At 43.0% G+C, this 24982-nt stretch overlaps 1 protein-coding gene across 1 annotated transcript; it reads right to left on the bottom strand.

Moving 5' to 3' along the window:
- Window positions 1-1213: 1213 nt before the first annotated feature.
- On the bottom strand, window positions 1214-3020 carry LOC118374737 (class E basic helix-loop-helix protein 23-like). The gene has a single exon (XM_035761214.2). The coding sequence runs from the start codon at window positions 2676-2678 to the stop codon at window positions 2001-2003; it is 678 nt and encodes a 225-aa protein (XP_035617107.1). The 5' UTR covers window positions 2679-3020; the 3' UTR covers window positions 1214-2000.
- Window positions 3021-24982: the final 21962 nt, after the last annotated feature.

Here is a 24982-nt window from a genome sequence, read left to right as displayed (position 1 = left end):
ACACCACTTCCTTGTTTTTGATTAGGATTATTTTAAATAAATCAATTTCTGCAGAATGATTTATTAAGTTGATAAGGAGTTTGTTTTAGTGTGCGTGAGTTTTCTGTAAGCCTAATTTATTTGTACTGTTCTGAAAACGATAGGACTACAGTACATGTGTTTGACTGTCCTTCATTTAAAATATAGGCCTACAGCGAAAACAGTCGTATTTCTCAGATACGGATTAAGCCATATATTCCACCTCTTAGTTTTCCATGCAATGCACTGCCCTGCAAATCAAAACTGCCCTCTGTAACGTTCATCGAATTAAGGCGACGAGGGAGACAGGAGTTGGAATCGTCTTAATAATCCGGCTGGGTTGGAGAAAACTCGCCGAGGCCTCGCAATCACCCAAATATCGGGAGACAGGTCCAGGGCGCCCGGGGCGGCTCTTGCGCCGTTCCCTTCAGCGCCACCGACCCCTCAGCACGCCAGCGGGCCCCACCAGCCAGACCCGGCTCGTTTACTGCGATATAAATGTATCTCTTCATGTCAAAGGGGTTTTTAATGGGGGAGAAATAGAGCGGATCACTCAACGAAGTTTCTAATTAATTTTGTGGAACCCATTCATTCGCGACATTACGCAGAAATGAATGATGGATAGGTTTGTCAACGTCATGAAGCCTAGAAAAACTAGGAGTGAGATCAGGTGTTAATTGCTGTGATTTTCCATCGAGAATTGTAGACAGGTTTACTGTAGGCTTATATGAAAAAAAAATGTGTGAAAAGAGTGCATTTTCTAAATTGTTGTGAGATAATTTATAATAGCCTATTGCTGATACTCACCTGGAAATCCACATTGGTAGCCTAATCACGGTCAGTTTATTTATGTTTTTAGTCATATTGAATTCAGTCAAATCAACTAATTTTAGACCGAGGGATGCCTTAAATTAAGACGTCTGGTAAACTACAAACCATTTTAACAAATTGTAGGCTACAACTGAAAAACGTGTGGTAAATTGGCAATTAAAATGTTAATTACAAACATAACTATGGTATGTATTTGTGTCTGAATCACCTGACCACTGTCCCAAAAGCTATAAAACAACAAATCAGTTCAGTTCAGTGTTAATAAACTCTAGATAAAGTAAAATTATTGAATGTGTCAATTTAATTTTGTGCATGGTTTAGGTGTGTGGAATCAAGTTGAAGGAAATAGACAAATAGCAGCCTATTCGAGCATAGATATATGTTTTATTTATAAAGACATATAAACAATATATGAAATTCATGTTGCAACACAACCAAATGCTTCGCCAGGCTGTTGTTTTGAAAACCAATGCCATAGCAGTACTTTGATCAAGTAGTTTTCCACAGTTGTACAATAGCTTACAATCATGTGAATTGTGCAATAACAAAACCAAAATCCTCAATACATCTTTTCAAAAATATATGACATAATAAACTAGTGTTTCCCCACATAGCATCAGTTAAAATCAGGGAAGTTGATTCAAAATGTACAGTGCTGCAAAAGAATTTGGACACTGGAAAGCATTTTCGTCATCTCTCTCCGTATTTCTCTTAGTTTTGCTGAATGTTGCATAGTACACAAGAATAAGATATTTAGATCACTCATAACTTTTGCAAGGGTACCGTTTTTATGGCCACACATAAAATGTCAAACTGTCAATTAAAACATGGTAAGTCACGGCCACAACAACTCATCAAATTCCTTTAACTCTGAGGAGAGTTTAGGGAAAGATAAACACTTTCTCCCATATAAAAAAAAGCGACATTAATCTAGCCTTTAGTAAAGGCCAGTGTTGTTTTTCATGTTTTTGTTAAATCTGCATGAAACATGGCAGCAGTTATTTAAACATAGTTTAGGATTTACGCATTAGACTTTATTCTGTAGGCCTAGTCCCCATTCCAACGTATTCAAATAACTATAGAAAGTGGGAGAGAGAGACCGATATATGGATACAATTGGATGAAGTTCAGGTATATACAGAGAAACGATATCAAGGCTTGTCGTTGTGGTGCTTGAAGAGACTTGCAGTTGTCCCTGAGTATTTATCGGCGTGGGTGGCGAGTGCCGAGCCCGTGAAAGGGTACACGGCCGCCTGTCCAAAGGGTGCAAGGGCGGTGGGGATGGGCGAGTTGATGCTCTGTCCCTGGTTCAGATAAGCCACCAGCCGCCTCATCTCCTCCAAAGCCTGAGCCTGCATGAGGATGTAGTTCTTGGCCAGGAGGAGAGTGGCTATTTTGGAGAGTTTCCTCACCGACGGGCTGTGCGCATATGGGATCACAGAGCGCAGGCCGTCTAGTGCATCGTTCAGGTCGTGCATCCGTCTCCTCTCGCGCGCATTGATGCTCAGGCGCAGAGACCGCTGTTCCTTGGGCTTCTTAGAAAGGGGACCCCCGTGTTTGTCATCGTCGAAGCCCGAGCCCCTCTTCCGGGGGTCCAGAGGGTCAAAACTGTCGTCGTCATCGCTGGTCTGCTCCCCGCCGCTCTCGTTGGACTTGCCCGTCTGACCGTGGAGGAAGTCGGCGGCCGGTGTGAGAGGGTAGCGCCCTCCAGAACTTCCAGTAACCTGACCAGGTCCAAAGCCGAATGCGGACTGGCCATAGCGCTGCGTCAGGTCGAGTAGAGTGTCGTTGCTGATGGACTTCAGCAGGTTCTCTTCTCCGGCATTCATTTTCTCTTCCAAAACAAGGACAATTAAAAAAATACGATTGAAATGTATCCTCTTCCTCCCTGTCGTTCTTTTGTCGTGGAGAGTATTCACACACTCTCCCGGAGTCCTTGTCAATACACTTACTCTGTGGCTCTTCAGAACAGTTGCAGTGAATGGATTCGGCCTCTTGCTGAATTCAGCCCTGTTTACGTTCCCCTGCGCGCATATAAATTAAAAACCACTTCTGTAATTGTGTGTTTTGCAAAGCGACGTTAAACGAGTTTAAAGACTGGCATGGGTGAGAGACTGGAGTGCGTGCCTCCTTAACCGGGTTCTCGCAAGCGTCTTGCCCTCGCCCTGGGCAGATTGTGACTCGCGCTCAGTCCCACTCGCGCGTTAGTAGGAGCGCGAGGCCCACCGGGATTATCTATCTGTCCAATCAGGGGGGCGTTTTAATTACTAGGGGTGGAACACTGGTATGGTCCTAATTTCGATCAGAATAATGATAAATGCAACACAAACTGACATAAATAGCGTTAGCCTATAATATTGAGTTAGTCTACGTTTGACAAATCGTGGTGGGCATTTGTTGTCCCAATATATATATACAGGAGCAAAGACAATCATTAGATAATATTGGAAACGAAAATGCACCTATCTTAGTTTAGGCCATTTTAGGCAGCCTGAAAACAGGCTATGAAGTGCACGGCCAACATAGGCTACATTTTATTTAATCAATATTGGAAGTTTATATGATCATCATTTTATGCAAATCCAACTCATCCAAAACCCTGGATGGTGAAGTGTTCCAATTCAGATTTCTATTCACTTTTAGGAATACCATTCAACTTTTAGGAATACCACTCAACTTTTAGGAATACCATTCAACTTTTAGGGATTCCATTTTTAGGAATACCATTCACTTTTAGGAATACCATTCACATTTTAGGAATACCATTCAACATTTAGGAATACTATTCTACTTCTAGGAATACCATTCAACTTTTAGGAATACCATTCAACTTTTAGGAATACCATTCAACTTTTAGGAATACTATTAAACTTTTAGGAATACCATTCACTTTTAGGAATACCATTCACATTTTAAGAATACCATTCAACATTTAGGAATACCATTCAACTTTTAGGAATACTATTCAACTTCTAGGAATACCATTCAACATTTAGGAATACCATTCAGCTGTTAGGAATACCATTCAACTTTTAGGAATACTATTCAACTTGTAGGAATATTATTCAACTTGTAGGAATACTATTCAACTTGTAGGAATACTATTCAACTTTTAGGAATACTATTAAACTTTTAGGAATACCATTCACATTTTAGGAATACCATTCAACATTTAGGAATACTATTCTACTTCTAGGAATACCATTCAACTTTTAGGAATACCATTCAACTTTTAGGAATACCATTCAACTTTTAGGAATACTATTAAACTTTTAGGAATACCATTCACTTTTAGGAATACCATTCACATTTTAGGAATACCATTCAACATTTAGGAATACCATTCAGCTTTTAGGAATACCATTCAACTTTTAGGAATACTATTCAACTTTTAGGAATACTATTCAACTTTTAGGAATACCATTCAACTTTTAGGAATACTATTAAACTTTTAGGAATACCATTCAACTTTTAGGAATACTATTAAACTTTTAGGAATACCATTCACTTTTAGGAATACCATTCACATTTTAGGAATACCATTCAACATTTAGGAATACCATTCAGCTTTTAGGAATACCATTCAACTTTTAGGAATACTATTCAACTTTTAGGAATACTATTCAACTTTTAGGAATACCATTCAACTTTTAGGAATACTATTCAACTTTTAGGAATACTATTCAACATTTAGGAATACCATTCAACTTTTAGGAATACTATTCAACTTCTAGGAATACCATTCATCTTTTAGGAATACCATTCAGCTTTTAGGAATACCATTCAACTTTTAGGAATACTATTAAACTTTTAGGAATACCATTCAACTTTTAGAATACTATTCAACTTTTAGGAATACCATCCAACTCCCAATGTCCAATGTTCAGCTCCAGATATGAATATATGAACGTCTCATTCATATTAATGAAGCAGAGGGATATAGGCTGATTCTTCCTGGTTGACATGTGCACTGTTTGCATAGACTATAGGGTATTGGAAAATAAATGTGTGAATAGCACACAGCTCCTACAGGCATTATAAATAGCCAGCAAATTAATACCAAAAAAGACATTGTGTTGTAGGCTGTATTTGACAACAGATCTCTGAAGGTTTACCGCACAGTGGTCCACAATGAAATAAAGTGAAATTGTATTCAATTGAAATCTGCTTCCCTTATCTCTTGAGCTACATTAAACTAAATAAGTTGATAAATATCCAACAATAGCTTAAAGGATGCTGGCAGGGTGAGACTGGGAGGGTGATGCCCAGGGTGAGCCTGGCAGGGTGAGGTTGTCAGGGTGAGGCTGGCAGAGGAAAAACAACACTAATTCACTACATTTTCTACAATGAAAGACTAGTGTGGATGTTTCAGGACCATGGACAGCTCCAGCGATGCATGTTTCAGCCCAGAAAGACAGAGCGAGAGAGAGAAAGAGAGAGAGAGAGAGAGAGAGCGGAACCGTGACCCACTGGGTGGTACCCTATTAATCGTGTAGCCTGGCCGGGCCCCAGAATCAGGGCTTATCGGAGGAAGGGAGGCCCAAGGCATGGTGGTTTACCATGCACATTAGCAGTATCAACACCAAATGCTCACGGACAGAGGCGACAGGGGAAAGCACAGGAAAACATGGCATAGGCCTATTGCATTTCCGAAATGTATCCAGTGTCTTGCTTTAGGCTACTTTGTTGCATCCTCACAATAACTAGCCTAGCTTTGCCCACACATTCAGGGACATAATAACTATATTCAAAAAACATATATCTCTCTAAGTAACATCATTGTTGTGAAAGTGCCATCTCAAATAACCTGTCCATGTTTACCATTCATTTCCTTCTAAGACAATTACCGATAAAACATCAGAAGCTTAAAGAAACAGTTGACCCAAACAGTGAACCCAACGTACGAAGCAGTAAACAAACAGCTCACCAGATCACATCGTTGTTTTCTACCTTGGTCTTTGGGGATTTAAGGCCGGGCTGCAGTTAAATGAACTTGATATAAAGCATTCCAATCAATTTGTTGATTGATTGATCCTCTACAAGTCTCCTGTCCAAGTATTACAGTTTGGTACTAGTAGGAGATGGAAACACTTCCACCTTCTGTTCAGAATGACGCATTACATTGTGATCTGAGCGCGACAAGGGGGTTCTGTGCTCAAGCTACTAGTGAGGTTTTGGTGCACCCGGAGATGACGTCCCTCCAGGAGGCAAGAAAGAGATTTCGATTTGGAAAAGTGGAATATATTCACAAGGAGTAGTTTAATTGGATTTCGGAAGAGGAATGGGGGGAAAAGAGAGGAAGAAGAGGTTAAAGACAATGAGAGAGGCAGAGATTAAGTTTGAATCTATTGAAGATGGAGGAAAAGAGGGAGATGGTGTGTCAAAGAAGATTGGTGTTAAGTGCAATCAGTGTGAGCATATGCCAGGCCGAGTTCTGGAGGTGAAATGGAAGTGAATGAGGGTGAGTTTAGTGAGGTGGATGGTGTGGTGAAGAGCTCGAAGACCGAACCTGGTATTGATGGACATGATAAAGAAGAATCTGGTCCAGTAGGAGTGAAATATTTGGAGAAAGTGGATCCTTGCCTTTTGGCAGATCCATTTGTTATTTCAGGGTGGGTGGGAAAGGAATTGGGTACAGTTGAATCAGTGAAGGTAACTTGTAGTGGACTCGTGATATTTGTTTGTGTTTCTCCTGCTCTGAGGGAGCGGGTGCTTCCAGTCACGCAACTTGGGTCAAGATCTGCTTCTTGCTTTGCTCTTAGGAACAGGACACCTTTGAAAGGAGGGATTTCTGGGGTAGCGTTAAGTGTGAAGGTGAAGCAATTGATTCCTGGTGTTTATGACACCCGCAGACCAGGTGGTGAGACATGGTGAGTCACTGTCAGTCCATTTGAGTCCCAGTCTTTAGGATATATCAGTTAGAGATTTTGTGCCACATCCACAGAGATGTTTTAGGTGCCAGGTGCCATGTAGCAGCAGTGTGTAGGAGGGAGATTTCAAGATGTGGGAAGTGTGCAGGAGGGCAAGGGACAGAGGATTGTGTAGTTTCGGTAGATCAAGTTGTTTGTGTCAACTGTGGGGATGCTCATTTGATTAAAAAGAAAATCGGAAGTGGCCAGAGTATTGCAGAAAGTGTCGTACGATGAGGCAGTGAAGAAGGTAGAGGAGGATGGGTCAATGGTGACGGATCCTGAGAGGATCCCTGTCAGTAGTAGATCTGTGCCAGCACAGAGGGATCGGCCAACAAGTGATATATGCTTCATTAAGGTTGGCTTCTTAGTGTTCATGGCAATGGTTATCAACTGTACCACAGAAATGGAACGTAAATCACAGAAAATAGATGTTGTGGGGAAGCTGAAGAGAAGTACTTGGGTATATGAGATGTGACTTCAGACGATTTACTGTATTGAGTGTTGAGGGGTGGTACACCATCCTCCCAGGTCATTGGCATGGTGCAGGAGCTGATAGGGACAAAGTATTGGAATGGGGTAGTGGGTTTTTAACGAGCGTAGGGTTAGTTGGAAGGGTGTTTTTATTTTTTCATTTAGTATCATAAAGTATAATGGATTGATACTATAGTCCAGTTGGGGGCGATAATGCAACATATTGGATGTCAACCGCCATTAATCCAAGATGGCGTAGCAGTATCGTCTCTCTGTAAATATCTGTAAATATCGTCTCTTTTTCGTTTTAGATATTTTTCTTCGCATATCTTTAAAAACATTTTGCTAAACCTAAGCTTCCAAATACTCTCCTGCAATCCGCCTCACCCAATGTAGCTACTTTTCCTAAAGTATTTATATTTACTTCGGAACCGGAACCCCTCAACTGAAACTAGCCATCTAACCACCAGCTATGCTAGCGGTCTTCAGCTAACCGGTCATCAGCTAACCTTTAGCTCGGAAAGCTCTCGCCAGTTCGAACAACGCAACGCTAAACAGAGCATAAAGGACCTATTTATTTTTTTATCCCCGGATTCCCTCCGCAAACGGAACATTTTTTTCAGCTGGATCTTCACAACTAGCTATCGAGCTAAACCGCAACCCTGGTTGATTACTCCTGGCTAGCGTTTCCACCCACGTAGCTTGAAGCTAGCCCGGCCAGAGCTCCTGTGTTCCTAGCATACTCCTGGGCTTCTATACCCGGATCCACGACCGGTCTATCGATGTCACTGCATGAAGAGGAATAAACAGACTCACCCCATCGCAACGTCCTCCAAAGCCTAACTCTCTAGCCCTTGCTATCTCCTTGCTTGCTAATTCGGCATGCTAACTGCTAGTTTGTTTAGCCCAGGTCCGCTAACTACTACCTTGTTTACCCCGGCCTGCTAATCTGTTAGCTTGTTAGCACAGGCCTGCTAACCGTCTGCATCGCAGTGGCCCATATGTACTTTCTATCTCTTCCCGATTTTTAAAATGTGTTTATACCTTCCGGAAACCTGCCTCACCCAATGTGATATGGAATCGCTATTATTTTTTTATTTTTAGAACACACTCAAGAACCGCCAGAAGCTAACCAGCTAACTAGCTACAAGCTATTTAGTCATTGTTAGTTTTTTTGAACCTGGATAACACTCGCCAGTCCAGCCCCCCTGCCCCATCCACTTCTGCCCCTGGACTCTGATCACTTGGCTACATAGCTGATGCACGCTGGACTGTCCATTAATCACGGTACTCCATTCTGCTTGTTTGTTTTATCTGTCGGCCCCGTTGCCTAGTCAATGCCATTTTACCTGCTGTTGTTATGCTAGCTGATTAGCTGTTGTCTCACCCACTGTTCAACACCTGTGATTACTGTATGCCTCGCTGTATGTCTCTCTCAAATGTCAATATGCCTTGTATACTGTTGCTCAGGTTAGTTATCATTGTTTTAGTTCACAATGGAGCCCCTAGTCCCACTCCTCATACCCCTGATACCTCCTTTGTCCCACCTCCCACACATGCGGTGACCTCACCCATTACAACCAGCATGTCCAGAGATAAAACCTCTCTCATCATCACCCAGTGCCTGGGCTTACCTCCGCCGTACCCGCACCCCACCATACCCCTGTCTGCGCATTATGCCCTGAATATATTCTACCATGCCCAGAAACCTGCTCCTCTTATTCTCTGTCCCCAACGCTCTAGGCGACCAGTTTTGATAGCCTTTAGCCGCACCCTCATACTACTCCTTCTCTGTTCTGCGGGTGATGTGGAGGTAAACCCAGGCCCTGCATGTCCCCAGGCACCCTCATTTGTTGACTTCTGTGATCGAAAAAAAAAATTGGTGTCATGCATGTCAACATCAGAAGCCTCCTCCCTAAGTTTGTTTTACTCACTGCTTTAGCACACTCTGCTAACCCTGATGTCCTTGCCGTGTCTGAATCCTGGCTCAGGAAGGCCACCAAAAATTCAGAGATTTCCATACTCAACTATAACATCTTCCGTCAAGATAGAACTGCCAAAGGGGGAGGAGTTGCAGTCTACTGCAGAGATAGCCTGCAAAGTAATGTCATACTTTCCAGGTCCATACCCAAACAGTTCGAACTACTAATTCTGAAAATTACTCTCTCCAGAAATAAGTCTCTCACTGTTGCCGCCTGCTACCGACCCCCCTCAGCTCCCAGCTGTGCCCTGGACACCATTTGTGAACTGATTGCCCCCCATCTAGCTTCAGAGTTTCTTCTGTTAGGTGACCTAAACTGGGATATGCTTAACACCCCGGCAGTCCTACAATCTAAGCTAGATGCCCTCAATCTCACACAAATCATCAAGGAACCCACCAGGTAAAACCCTAACTCTGTAAGCAAGGGCACCCTCATAGACGTCATCCTGACCAACTGGCCCTCCAAATACACCTCCGCTGTCTTCAACCAGGACACCTCCGCTGTCTTCTCAGCGACCACTGCCTCATTGCCTGTATCCGCTACGGTGCCGCAGTCAAACGACCACCCCTCATCACTGTCAAACGCTCCCTAAAACACTTCTGTGAGCAGGCCTTTCTAATCGACCTGGCCCGGGTATCCTGGTAGGACATTGACCTCATCCCGTCAGTTGAGGATGCCTGGTCATTCTTTAAGAGTAACTTCCTCACCATTTTAGATAAGCATGCTCCGTTCAAAAAATGCAGAACTAAGAACAGATACAGCCCTTGGTTCACTCCAGACCTGACTGCCCTCGACCAGCACAAAAACATCCTGTGGCAGACTGCAATAGCATCGAACAGTCCCACACGACATGCAACTGTTCAGGGAAGTCAGGAACCAATACACGCAGTCAGTCAGGAAAGCTAAGGCCAGCTTCTTCAGGCAGAAGTTTGCATCCTGTAGCTCCAACTCCAAAAAGTTCTGGGACACTGTGAAGTCCATAGAGAACAAGAGCACCTCCTCTCAGCTGCCCACTGCACTGAGGCTAGGGAACACGGTCACCACCGACAAATCCATGATTATCGAAAACTTCAACAAGCATTTCTCAACGGCTGGCCATGCCTTCCGCCTGGCTACTCCTACCTCGGCCAACAGCTCCGCCCCCCCCCCGCAGCTCCTCGCCCAAGCCTCTCCAGGTTCTCCTTTACCCAAATCCAGATAACAGATGTTCTGAAAGAGCTGCAAAACCTGGACCCGTATAAATCAGCTGGGCTTGACAATCTGGCCCCTCTATTTCTGAAACTATCCGCCGCCATTGTCGCAACCCCTATTACCAGCCTGTTCAACCTCTCTTTCATATCGTCTGAGATCCCCAAGGATTGGAAAGCTGCTGCTGAGACACCCTGGACCCAAACTGTTACAGACCTATATCCATTCTGCCCTGCCTATCTAAGGTCTTCGAAAGCCAAGTCAACAAACAGGTCACTGACCATCTCGAATCCCACCGTACCTTCTCCGCTATGCAATCTGGTTTCCGAGCCGGTCACGGATGCACGTCAGCCACACTCAAGGTACTAAACGACATCATAACCGCCATCGATAAAAGACAGTACTGTGCAGCCGTCTTCATCGACCTTGCCAAGGCTTTCGACTCTGTCAATCACCAGATTCTTATCGGCAGACTCAGTAGCCTCGGTTTTTCGGATGACTGCCTTGCCTGGTTCACCAATTACTTTGCAGACAGAGTTCAGTGTGTCAAATCGGAGGGCATGCTGTCCGGTCCTCTGGCAGTCTCTATGGGGATGCCACAGGGTTCAATTCTCGGGCCGACTCTTTTCTCTGTATATATCAATGATGTTGGTCTTGCTGCGGGCAATTCCCTGATCCACCTCTACGCAGACGACACCATTCTATATACTTTAGGCCCGTCATTGGACACTGTGCTATCTAACCTCCAAACGAGCTTCAATGCCATACAACACTCCTTCCGTGGCCTCCAACTGCTCTTAAACGCTAGTAAAACCAAATGCATGCTTTTCAACCGATCGCTGCCTGCACTCTACTCAGCAAACTGGATGCAGTTTATCACAGTGCCATCCGTTTTGTCACTAAAGCACCTTATACTACCCACCACTGCGACTTGTATGCTCTAGTCGGCTGGCCCTCGCTACATATTCGTCGCCAGACCCACTGGCTCCAGGTCATCTACAAGGCCATGCTAGGTAAAGCTCCGCCTTATCTCAGTTCACTGGTCACGATGGCAACACCCATCCGTAGCACACGCTCCAGCAGGTGTATCTCACTGATCATCCCTAAAGCCAACACCTCATTCGGCCGCCATTCGTTCCAGTACTCTGCTGCCTGTGACTGGAATGAATTGCAAAAATCGCTGTTGGAGACTTTTATCTCCCTCACCAACTTCAAACATCAGCTATCTGAGCAGCTAACCGATCGCTGCAGCTGTACATAATCTATTGGTAAATAGCCCACCCATTTTCACCTACCTCATCCCCACAGTTTTTATTTATTTACTTTTCTGCTCTTTTGCACAGCAATATCTCTACCTGTACATGATCATCTGATCATGTATCACTCCAGTGTTAATCTGCAATATTGTAATTATTTGCCTACCTCCTCATGCCTTTTGCACACATTGTATATAGACTCCCCTTTTTTTCTACTGTGTTATTGACTTGTTAATTGTTTACTCCATGTGTAACTCTGTGTTGTCTGTTCACACTGCTATGCTTTATCTTGGCCAGGTCGCAGTTGCAAATGAGAACTTGTTCTCAACTAGCCTACCTGGTTAAATAAAGGTGAAATAATTTTTTAATTTTTTTTTAATTAAACCCTGGCAAAGAAAGTCACTCAAGTAGCACCTTCAGAGGGGTCGTGAAACCAGAAACATACGTTTTTCAGGGAAAAGGAGGAGAACCTGTGCGCCTCGCTGTTCACAGTTAAACATACAGCAGATGCCTATACATAGTGCATGTCTTTCTTCGAGATTAAGTTCTTGCCACAAAGTCAACAGACACCACATACCAATTTTATTGGTGTTCTTTCTGTCGTAGATACCATTATAGGGCAGTGCTAGCTAGCTCTCTGAGGCTGTTTTCATCTGGAATATTGACAAGGCGACACTCCATCTTAACAACACCTCCAAATTTACTGTATTGGTTGAACAGTGCATACGAGACCTTCCCCGGACAGACTGCTACACGTTAGGTTACTCCTGTGGAGATAGGTGCTACTCAGAATTAGTCAGAAACATTTATTCAGATGTCAAAATTGACTACTATAATTTTGTTCATAAAGTCAGTCTCCTCCAAAACTGAGTTTTGTCAGTGAGTTCGTCATTACTTACTTGAGGATTGGGTTTTGATTTTGACAATGCTCACTTGTATAACACCTCACCTTCGCCGTGTCCAATAGGATCAAAAGCCTAATGTATCATGAGTCAATTGTGACTGACTGAGTGATGTACAAATAATAACGAGTAGTTATTTATGATGCAAGGTTCTTCATAGATCTCCTGCACTGTCGGCTGCAATGTCGAACAAGCCTCTTAGCTAGATGTAAAAACCGGTAATCCTATGGGGAAAATTAATGGGGAAAGAATAGGGTTTGGGGATAAACGCGAAAATAAGGTCTGAGGTTAACACAGACTTATGAGATGTTATACGTTTTGTTCTATGATAATATCAGACAGTTAACAAGACCTTTATGAATTATAAAGCCTTTATGTGCTTTTTTTATTCCATAAATGCTTCAAAATTCCCAAAATGTGATGTTAGCTGATGAAGATTATCTCATAGAACAGAATGTATAAGATCTCCTAAGCCTGTGTTTACCACAGACCTTGGATTCAGCGTTGATCCAAAACCCCTACAAAAACACCATTAATATCTTCAGTTTCTTGGAAATTTCTCGCATGGAATAGCCTTCATTTCTCAGAACAAGAATAGACTGATGAGTTTCAGAAGAAAGTTCTTTGTTTCTGGCCATTTTGAGCCTGTAATCGAACCAAGAGTTGGTGATGATCCAGATACCCAACTAGTCTAAAGAAGGCTAGTTGTATTGATTCTTTAATCAGAACAACAGTTTTCAGCTGTGCTAACATAATTGCAAAAGGGTTTTCGAATGATCAATTAGCCTTTTAAAATGATAAACTTTGCTAACACAATGTGCCATTGGAACACAGGAGTGATGGTTGCTGATAATGGGCCTCTGTATTCCATAAATAATCTGCCATTTCCAGCTACAATAGTCATTTAGAACATTAACAATGTCTACAGTGTATTTCTGATCAATTTCATGTTATTTTAATGGACAAAAATGTAGCTTTTCTTTCAAAAACAAGGACATTTCTAAGTGACCCCAAACTTTTGAACGGTAGTGTATATCTAAGAAGTAATATCTAACAATGCACATAATCTAAAGTAAAGCAATGTCAGTGATTTCAATCTATGTACAGTGCTCAAAAAAATAAAGAGAACACTTAAACAACAGAATGTAACTCCAAGTCAATCACACTTCTGTGAAATCAAACTGTCCACTTAGGAATCAACACTGATTGTCAATAAATTTCACATGCTGTTGTAGAAATGGAATAGACAACAGGTGGAAATTATAGGCAATTAGCAAGACACCCCCAATAAAGGAGTGGTTCTGCAGGTGGTGACCACAGACCACTTCTCAGTTCCTATGCTTACTGGCTGATGTTTTGGTCACTTTTGAATGCTGGTGGTGCTTTCACTTTAGTGGTAGCATGAGATGGAGTCTACAACCCACACAAGTGGCTCAGGTAGTGCAGCTCATCCAGGATGGCACATCAATGCGAGCTGTGGCAAGAAGGTTTGCTGTGTTTGTCAGTGTAGTGTCCAGAGCATGGAGGCGCTACCAGGAGACAGACCAGTACATCAGGAGACGTGGAGGAGGCCGTAGGAGGGCAACAAACCAGCAGCAGGACCGCTACATCCGCCTTTGTGCAAGGAGGAGCAGGAGGAGCACTACGAGAGCCCTGCAAAATGACCTCCAGCAGGCCACAGATGTGCATGTGTCTGCTCAAACGGTCAGAAATAGACTCCATGAGGGTGGTATGAGGGCCCGATGTCCACAGGTGGGGGTTGTGCTTACAGCCCAACACCGTGCAGGACGTTTGGCATTCGCCAGAGAACACCAAGATTGGCAAATTCTCCACTGGCGCCCTGTGCTCTTCACAGATGAAAGCAGGTTCACACTGAGCACATGTGACAGGCGTGACAGAGTCTGGAGACGCCGTGGAGAATGTTCTGCTGCCTGCAACATCCTCCAGTATGACCGGTTTGGCGGTGGGTCAGTCATGGTGTGGGGTGGCATTTCTTTGGGGGGCTGCCAGAGGTATTTCTTTTTCATGTGCTCGCCAGAGGTAGCCTGACTGCCATTAGGTACCGAGATTAGATCCTCAGACACCTTGTGAGACCATATGCTGGTGCGGTTGGCCCTGGGTTCCTCCTAATGCAAGACAATGCTAGACCTCATGTGGCTGGAGTGTGTCAGCAGTTCCTGCAAGAGGAAGGCATTGATGCTATGGACTGGCCCGCCCGTTCCCCAGACCTGAATCCAATTGAGCACATCTGGGACATCATGTCTCGCTCCATCCACCAACGCCACATTGCACCACAGACTGTCCAGGAGTTGGCGGATGCTTTAGTCCAGGTCTGGGAGGAGATCCCTCAGGAGACCATCCGCCACCTCATCAGGAGCATTCCCAGGCGTTGTAGGGAGGTCATACAGGCACGTGGAGGCCACACACACTACTGAGCCTCATTTTGACTTGTTTTAAGGACATTACATCAAAGTTGGGTCAGCCTGTAGTGTGGTTTTCCACTTTAATTTTGAGTGTCACTCCAAATCCAGACCTCCATGGGTTGATACATTTGATTTCCATTGATCCTTTTTGTGTGATTTTGTTGTCAGCACATTCAACTATGTAAAGAAAAAAGTATTTAATAAGAATATTTCATTCATTCAGATCTAGGATGTGTTATTTTAGTGTTCCCTTTATTTTTTTTGAGCAGTGTATATAGGGCAGCAGCCTCTAATGTGCTAGTGATGGCTAACTAATTGTCTGATGACTTTGAAATACAAGTTGTTTTTCAGTCTCTCAGTCCCAGCTTTGATACACCTGTATTGAACTCGCCGTCTGGATGATAGCGGGGTGAACAGGCAGTGGCTCGGGTGGTTGTTGTCCTTGATGATCTTTTTGGCCTTCCTGTGACATGGGGGGTTGTAGGTGTCCTGGAGGACAGATAGCTTGCCCCCGGTGATGTATTGGGCAGACTGCACCACCCTCTGGAGAGCCCTGCGGTTGTGGGCGGTGCAGTTGCTGTACCAGGCGGTGATACAGCCCGACAGGCTGCTCTCAATTGTGCATCTGCAAAAGTTTGTGAGGGTTTTAGGTGCCAAAAAAGGACAACATCAAAGATGGCACCGGTGGGATTCAAACCCAGCCCTCCAGTTGTTATCATGATTTACTATAGTCCTAAAACACCAATATAATCCAATATCCATGATGTTAGCAGTTAGTAAAGCTGCACTTCAAATTGAAACTTCAAATTGAAACTTCAAATTAATTAAACTTCACATTAATGTTTGAGTTTGTACAGATTTTGTATAAAGTTTGTTCTGTCAAAATAATTGCATACTATGTTTTATTGAAAAACACGATCTCAAATTTACCAGAATATGGATGCCCCAAATTGGCCAGAAGATGGCAGGATTGTCATGCAAGGCCTGTAATATTCTAGTCTACTATCTCCTTGCTTTCAGTGGCAATTTCTTGCCAACTTTTCATCTGCACCGGTCTGAAAATACAGGATGAGTTGAAGCAATGTGAAGCAATATGAAGCAACATGACACAATATGAAGCAATTTGTTTGAGGTCTAGTGGGGATGCTTTCTCTTAACCAGTTCTGTCAGTTGTTCACGTGCAGTTGAAGGAAAGGAAAGAGGAAGCAACTGTATAGACTATTGAAATGCAGCATGTTCATGTCCAGTTGCCAAATACATCCCTGGGTGACTCCCAGAGAGTGCACATAACATATTCTCGCTGTTCTCGCTTACTAAGAAGTCACTTCTAATTCACAATTAGAAGTGTATTTATCTGTTACCTTTATTTAACAGCCAACACAGAGAGCAATGTAAACTGGCCAACAATAAGCCACCACATTCAGAAGGCTTTAGCAACAGCTTACATTGCCATGGCAACTATAGGTCTGTGGGCTACAAAGGTAACATGCTATTTAGCACTGTGCACTAAGAAGGCTGCAGTTACAGCTTAAGACCACGGAGTGTCAGTCTAGTGTCTACTGATCATTATACACACACACACACACACACACACACACACACACACACACACACACACACACACACACACACACACACACACACACACACACACACACACACACACACACACACACACACACACACACACACACACACACGCACATACACGCACACAATCTGCACCATATGATTGATTACATAGGCTACTATGAGACAATAAGAATATAATTTCTTTATTTTTCCAGAAGGAGCTTCAGTTGTGAGACTCAATAAGAATATAGCCAGGCTGTTGATATATAGTCAAACAAAGGTAGTGTGTGATTTCATATAACATTGATGCATGTTGTATCCCTACTGGGCATCAGACTGTGATGTTGATTGATATTTTATTTTTGTCAACAAACATGTACAATTTGGCATTTTATTTAACCTATGTCCTCCATTTCCTAAGGGTTCTCCATTTCCTAAGTACTCTTCAATAACTCTCCTTTTTCATTTTCATCAAGACCTCTGGAATGAACTGGAAAGATTTGGACATAGTGTACCCTAGCATGTATACTGAGATATGTTGTCATGTGTTCACCAATCATGATGTATCTTGTTGTGTGTTTTAACCAATCAGCAGGCAGCAGGGAAACTAGGCCTTGGTTTCCTGAGGGAACAGAAGTGAGGCTGAAGACTGCACTCCACACTGGTTAAGCCTCACACACACACACACACACACACACACACACACACACACACACACACACACACACACACACACACACACACACACACACACACACACACACACACACACACACACACACACACACACACACACACACACGTTGAGACACTTCAAAGAGCTGCTCTGAGTAAAGATGGAGAGGACTCCTTTGATCGCTCCCTGCTGAGTCTGATTAATGTGTAGATTTACAGTTCAGACCTGCAGGGACCTGGCATCCATGACACCCAGATACCGTAGAGGAATCTCACCCGCTCAACCTCCAATCAGAACCCTTTCTCTCTTGGTCATCATCCAATCAGTTCTTACATTCTCTCTTCCGACAATTGGAACCCTCTCTTTCTTACAACATCCAATCTGAATACTCGAACTAACCGACTATTCATCCAATCAGGAAACTCTAACACTCATAATCCAATCACATTCCCTGATAATCCAATCAGCTGTTTAAAATTCTTTCTGCTTCTAATTAGAGGAGTTTCTCTGCAACTTCAGTACAAATCGCCTGAAAAGCTCCCTTCCATGTCTCCTTATCTTTGTTTTCCACTGATCTGTAACGGGAGAAATAGTTGAATGTTGTGGGTGCACTATGTTCAGTTTACTTTCAATTGGAAGTGTGCTTGAGTGTCTGTTATTTGGTGTAGTGTGAAAAAAAAGTAGATCTGCTGAGCACGCGTTGCATCTACATTTCATCACAGACCCTGCTGACAAGAGACAACATGGTACAAACATTTCCCCTCAGCCTCTTTCTATCCTCTTCCCTCTCTCCTCTGATCTTGTTCTCTTTTTCCTACTGCTGCAATTTGATGCAGATTTTAAAAAGAAAAAGGGGAGAAAGAGGAGTGGTGGGGGGATTAGAGAAGACCATGAAGGTAGAGAGAGAAAGAGAGAAGGGAGAGATGGGACAGGCCCATGAATAATTGTTGAAGATATGTTTCCTCTGACCCACTTTGAAGTCCATTGTGAACCCTTTAAAGGGGCCACACACTCTGTCAAACATTCACTAATTAATACCTAACAAAATATACAAAATATCAAATGAACTGTGTGACCTTGTCTGGGAAATGTATCTACATTTCTGACTTCATAGAATAAAACACACACAGGCGCTCTCTCTCATGTACACACACAAACACACACACCCATACACAAATAACCCTCTGCATCCTTTTCTATAGGCAGAAGAGAATGAGCTGTCAGAACAGTTGATTGATGATATCTGTTTGTCACCATGGGACAGTCGCCATGACGATGAAGGGTCAGTGAGGTCTGAGGTGATGTAATCTCTCCAAACCGTCCCTCTTGAACACAAACACAAAGAGGAAAACAAAAGGTTTACCTATCACACACAGTTTAAGACGTCAATATCGTCAATAATTATTTCATTAATATTGGAAAATACACGAATAATATAACATACTAATATTGTGAATATTATGAATACTGGCCAGAGCAATATTGTTTTATGCTGCCATGGTGCAATCTCAACAACACCACAGCCAAGACAAAAGGGAACAAGTTATGAACCCAATGACCTGAAGGGTGTTGTCCATCTGACTCTCTTTCCCTGTCTATCCCTGTCTCTCCCTGTTTCTCCCTGTCTCTTTCTGTCTCTCCCTGTCTCTCCCTGTCTCTCCCTGTCTCTCTCTGTCTATCCCTGTCTCTCCCTGTCTCTCCCTGTCTCTTTCTGTCTCTCCCTGTCTCTCTCTGTCTCTCCCTGTGTCTACCTGTCTATCTCTGTCTCTCCCTGTTTCACCCTGTCTATCTCTGTCTCTCCCTGTTTCTCCCTGTCTCTTTCTGTCTCTCCCTGTCTCTCCCTGTATATCTCTGTCTCTCTCTGTCTCTCCCTGTCTCTCTCCGTCTCTCTCTGTCTCTCCCTGTGTCTTCCTGTCTATCTCTGTCTCTTTCTGTCTCTCCCTGTCTCTTTCTGTCTCTCCCTGTCTCTCTCTGTCTCTCCCTGTGTCTCCCTGTGTCTCTCTGTTTCTCCCGTAACTCCCTCTCTCCCTGTCTCTCCCTGACTCTCGTTCTGTCTCTCTCTGTCTCTCTCTGTCTCTCCCTGTCTATCTCTGTCTCTCTCTGTCTCTCCCTGTCTCTCCCTGTCTCTCCCTGTCTCTCCCTATCTATCTCTGTCTCTCTCTGTCTCTCCCTGTGTCTCCCTGTCTATCTCTGTCTCTCCCTGTCTCTCCCTGTCTCTCTCTGTCTCTCCCTGTGTCTCCCTGTTTCTCCCTGTCTCTCCCTGTCTCTCCCTGTCTATCTCTGTCTCTCTCTGTCTCTCCCTGTGTCTCCCTGTCTATCTCTGTCTCTTTCTGTCTCTCCCTGTCTCTCTCTGTCTCTCTCTGTTTCTCCCGTAACTCCCTCTCTCCCTGTCTCTCCCTGACTCTCTTTGTCTCTCCCTGTCTCTCTGTTTATGTGTGTGCAATACATTTGTGCTCACAATAGTTATGAAATTCTCTCTTTCTTTTTCTTCCATCGCACTCTCTCATACCCTCTCCCCATTTCTCAATTTTCTCTCGTTCTCTTCTAGTAGGGTAACATTGTCACGCCCTGGTCGAAGTATTTTGTGTTTTTCTTCATGTATTTGGTCAGGCCAGGGTGTGACATGGGTTTTTGTATGTGGTGTGTAGCTTAGTGGGATTGTAGCTTAATGGGGTGCTCTAGGAGAGTCTATGGCTGTCTGAAGTGGTTCTCAATCAGAGGCAGGTGTTTATCATTGTCTCTGATTGGGAACCATATTTAGGTAGCCATATTATTTGGCTGTATTGTGGGTGATTGTCCTTAGTGTCTTGATGTCCTTATTATGTGTTAGTTTGCACCAGTTTAGGCTGTTTCGGTTTTCATTACGTTTATTGTTTTGTAGTGTTTGTGTTTATTCGTGTTACGTTGTGTGATTAAACATGGATCGCAATATACACGCTGCAGTTTGGTCCGACTCTCCTTCACCATATGAAAACCGTGACAAACATCCACTGGGGAAACTGTAATTCACACAGGAACCACTTTATGTCACCATCCCCTCACCCCCAACACTTTCCCTGGCTACCAATAATCTTACTCAAATAAAAATGTTGTTTGTCTCATCTAAAAATGTAAGTCACTCTAACAAAACAAATTTGAGGTACTGTAAGTTGATCAACTATTTTGTCATTTAGAAATAATATCTAAAAATCAAATTAACTTAAGTCTATAAACATTCTATATGTATACTGTTAGGGTAGCATAAAGATAAATAATCCACTTGTTTAGAGATAAAAACAGAAAATTGTAATCAGATTTTAATAAAGTGAGTGTGTTTATAGTGAGTGTGTTGGTGGCAACTGACCCCCTCCAATGAGGCAACTTGCCCCCCTAAATTAGCATTTTCCAAATCATGTCCAAATGATCTACAGTCATTTAAAGGAAAAGAGGGCCCTAACATCAAAACATCATCATAGTGAGAATACCTATAGGGAGATGTGCAATGCCATTTTGTTTCAATATTTAATTGGTTAAAATAAGATATGAAGATTTGAGAGTTCAAGAGTTTCTTACTCAAAAATGTAAAAATATCATTAGTAAAATAAAAAGAAAAAATCATTGAATTGTAGCCACTTCATAATTCACACTTCGTCATCCACACAGCTAATTTTGACCTAACTCTCACATACCATTCTCTTTCCTAACTCTCCCTACAGTCTCTGTCTCTGTCTCTGTCTCTGTCTCTGTCTCTCTCTCTCTCTCTCTCTCTCTCTCTCTCTGTCTCTCTCTCTCTTGTTCTCTTCCTCTTTCTTTACCCCCCCTCTCTTTCTCTCTCTCTCTTACTACCATTCCATCACAGTTCCACATTTACTACCATTACTACAACTACCATCATAATTACTACTACTACCACCACCATCACTAAACTGCTATCATTACCATCACCCCTACTACCCATACAACTACTATTTGGAATAATAATCACAACAATAATAATAGTAATATCAATAATACTAATAATAGGTAAGTTACTGTTTAATATGCAGATGTTATTATTCAGTGTCCCTCAGGCTATGGCAGGAAAATACATATTTGGCTGCAAGAGGAGCCATTGCTCCTTCACCCATGAGTGTTTTTAGTTTTTCCTCTGGGTTTAATAAGTTAAAATTTGGAATAAATGTAGTAATTTCTGTGAATAATGAATCTCTTGGTGGGGAATATTTCTCACAGTAAAGGTGAAAGTGCACCTCTGTTTCTACCTCTTCTGTTGTGCAGTGACCACATACACGCTCCTCTTTGGGTAACCATGTATTTTTATGTCTGCCGGTTTCTAATATATATATTCTAGATAGCAATTTAGTCGGCTTTGGGATTTTGTTTAGTTTTTACAATGTTGTAAATATGAGTCCTTTGATTGGTTCATGATTTTGTTTATTGAAATTCTTTCTTTTGAGCCGTCCAACACCAGCTGACTGAGAGGGCTCGTTTCTGGGCTTAGCTCTTGGATTTGAAGTGCTTTAAATTGCAGACTTGAATTTGGACTTGAATATAGACGTAGCCAAAATGTTTATGATCTTTTCCGTATTTTCATTACCACTGGAAAGCGGCCCAATTCTGCCCCACATGCATTAATTGGTGTATTTCCTTGGACTTGTAGAATTTTACGACAGAATTCTGGATGTAGGGCTTCAATTGTCCCACATTTTAAAGTCCAGTTTATTGAGTGGCCCTCAAACCTCACTTCCATAAAGAGCTATTGGTAGGATTACACTGTAAAATATTTTGGTCAACATTTGAATTGGGATGTTGATTTTGAATAATTACATTTTTATTGCATACAATGCTCTGCGGGATTTTTCTTTGAGTGCATTCACTGCCATATTAAAGTTTCCCAATGCAGATATGGTCAGACCAAGGTATGAGCAATTTTTAGTGTGTTCAATTATGGTGTTGTTCAGGGTGAAGTTATCTTTGTGTTTCTGACATCTGGGTTTTTTCTGGAAAATTCTGATTTTTTTTATTTTTTATTTGCAACCAGGGCCCAATTATGGCAATATTGCTCTAGAATGTTAAGATTCTGTTGAAGACCTTTGGTTGGTGATAGAAGAACCAAATCATCAGCATATAGCAGGTATTTTATCTATGTGTGTCCTGGGACTGCAGAATGGTCCAACATGTCTGCTAATTCATTGATATAAATTTTGAAAAGGTTTGGACTCAAACTGCAGCCTTGTCTCACACCTCAACGTTGTGAAAATAATTATGTTATTTGGTTTTTGATTTTTATTGCACACTTGTTTTCTGTGTACATACATTTGATTAAGTCATACACCTTACCACCAAGCCCACCTACATTAATAAACACCACCTTACCACCAAGCCCACCTACATTAATAAACACCACCTTACCACCAAGACCACCTACATTAATAAACACCACCTCACCACCAAGCCCACTTTGGAGAATTTTGTAGCCCTTTGTGCCATATAGAATCAAATGTTTTTTTTAAGTCAATAAAGCAAGCAAAGATTTTGCACTCTTTTTTTGGTGGACGTGTTTATTAATTCGTGTTTGTTAGTGTTTGTAAGGTGTATATATGGTCAGTAGTGGGATGGTTGAGTGGAAAGACAATTTGACATTTACTTATTGTAACGGCGTTCGTCTGTTGAAGGAGAGTCGGACCAAAATGCAGCGTGGTGGTTACTCATGTTCTTTAATGAAGGATCGATATACATGAAATAACTTAGAAATATACAAAACAACAAACGAAACGTGAAAACCTATACAGCCTGTCTGGTGAACAACTATACAGAGACAGGAACAATCACCCACAAAATACACAGTGAAACCCAGGCTACCTAAATACGGTTCCCAATCAGAGACAACGAGAATCACCTGACTCTGATTGAGAACCGCCTCAGGCAGCCAAACCTATGCTACACCCCTACTCAGCCGCAATCCCAATGCGTACAAAACTCCAATACGAAATACAACAAAATAAACCCATGTCACACCCTGGCCTGACTAAATATATAACGAAAACACAAAATACTATGACCAAGGCGTGACAGAACCCCCCCCTAAGGTGCGGACTCCCGGACGCACCTCAAAACCATAGGGAGGGTCTGGGTGGGCGTCTGTCCATGGTGGCGGCTCCATGAGGAGAAGTTAATACCATGTTGAACAATTTAAGCGCAGCATTTTGCAACTCAGGTGTGCTGTTTTTCAGCATTTCATTTCTGATGTTATCTAGACCACAAGCCTTTCTTGATGTCTTTTTAAAAATAATATATATATATTTTTTTAATATATATTTTTATTTATTTGAACTCTCTCTCTCTCTCTTGCTCTCTCTGTCAATGTGTAAAGTCAAAGAGTTTTTCTTCCAGAGTTTTTGCTGACAGGAAGTCCATATTTAATGAAGTGACTAGCTTGTTAAAATGCTTTTAAGTGCTCCTGTGCAGCGCTGCAGGCTGGAAGAGTGGGATGAGGCTTGGGTTCACTGCCTTTTCTCCTCTCTGTGAAGAAGGGAGTGGATTAAAGGGGTGAGTTCCCCCCTCCTCTTCCCTCGTTCCCTCCTTCCCTGGTTGGCCGTTCTCTCCCTCAGGGGACATCCTGCGTCAGTCCCCATTAACATCCATCAGAACATGCTCCTCTGGAGGGCAGACGCACACACACACACACACACACATGCACGCACGCACGCATACACACACACACGCACGCACGCACACACGCACGCACGCACGCACGCACACACACACACACACACACACACACACACACACACACACACACACACACACACACACACACACACACACACACACACAAATGCACACACAAATGCACACCACGCACATACACAAACACATGCACGCACACATGCACACACACGCACATACACACTAAAACACAATAGAGCACACATACATACATAGTTAAACATAATCACACATGCACAACTGTGTACACACACACACACACTAAAACACAAGCACACATACATAACCATGCAAAATGTAATTAATAACAACACAATACAACACGTTTGGATCCACACACTCATAGTTACAAACACAAGCGCATTGTGTCACTCACACACCACAGTTCCACAGTGATACAATGATTCGTCTTTATGATAAACTCAAATGAGGAGACTTTAGGAGGATCCTCCATGTTTGAGGGTTAGACAATCCCCCTCTTGATTTGAATTCCTCTCAACAGCAGAAAGTTTGAACAAGCATCTGAAGACTGTCAGAAGAGTGAGAGAGGAGAAAACTTTCTCCAATTGAAGCCTGGCATCATGTCTTGTGCATATTCTGTCTCTGTATGAAGTTCTGGGCTGCCTGCTCCCTTGTTATCTCTCTGCACTGCACTGAGAGGATGGGAGGGGAGGAGGAGAGGAGGAGATGAGAGTAGGACGATATGAGGAGAGGAAGAGAGGAGAAGAGGAAGAGGACAGAAGGGGAGGAGGAGAGGAGGAGAGGGGGAGAGGAGTGGAGAAGAGGAGAGGAGGGGAGGAGGAGAAGGGGGAATGGGAGGGGAGGAAGAGAGGGGTAGAAGAGAGGAAGGAGGGAGAGGGGTAGAGGAGGGAATGGGAGGGGAGGAGGAGAGGGTGGAAGAGAGGAGGAGAGGAGGGGAGGAGGGGAGAGGTGAGCAGGAGAGGAGTAGAGGAGGGGAGAAGGAGATGAGGGAACTAGGAGAGGAGGGGAGAGGAGTAGAGGAGGAGCAACAAAGTGGACACTCCACACATAACCTTACTTGCCTA

The sequence above is a fragment of the Oncorhynchus keta genome, chromosome 27, assembly GCF_023373465.1.
Source record: "Oncorhynchus keta strain PuntledgeMale-10-30-2019 chromosome 27, Oket_V2, whole genome shotgun sequence".
NCBI classification, from domain to species: Eukaryota; Metazoa; Chordata; class Actinopteri; order Salmoniformes; family Salmonidae; genus Oncorhynchus; species Oncorhynchus keta.
Note: the sequence above shows the minus strand (reverse complement) of the source record. Positions and strands in the feature narration are given on the sequence as shown.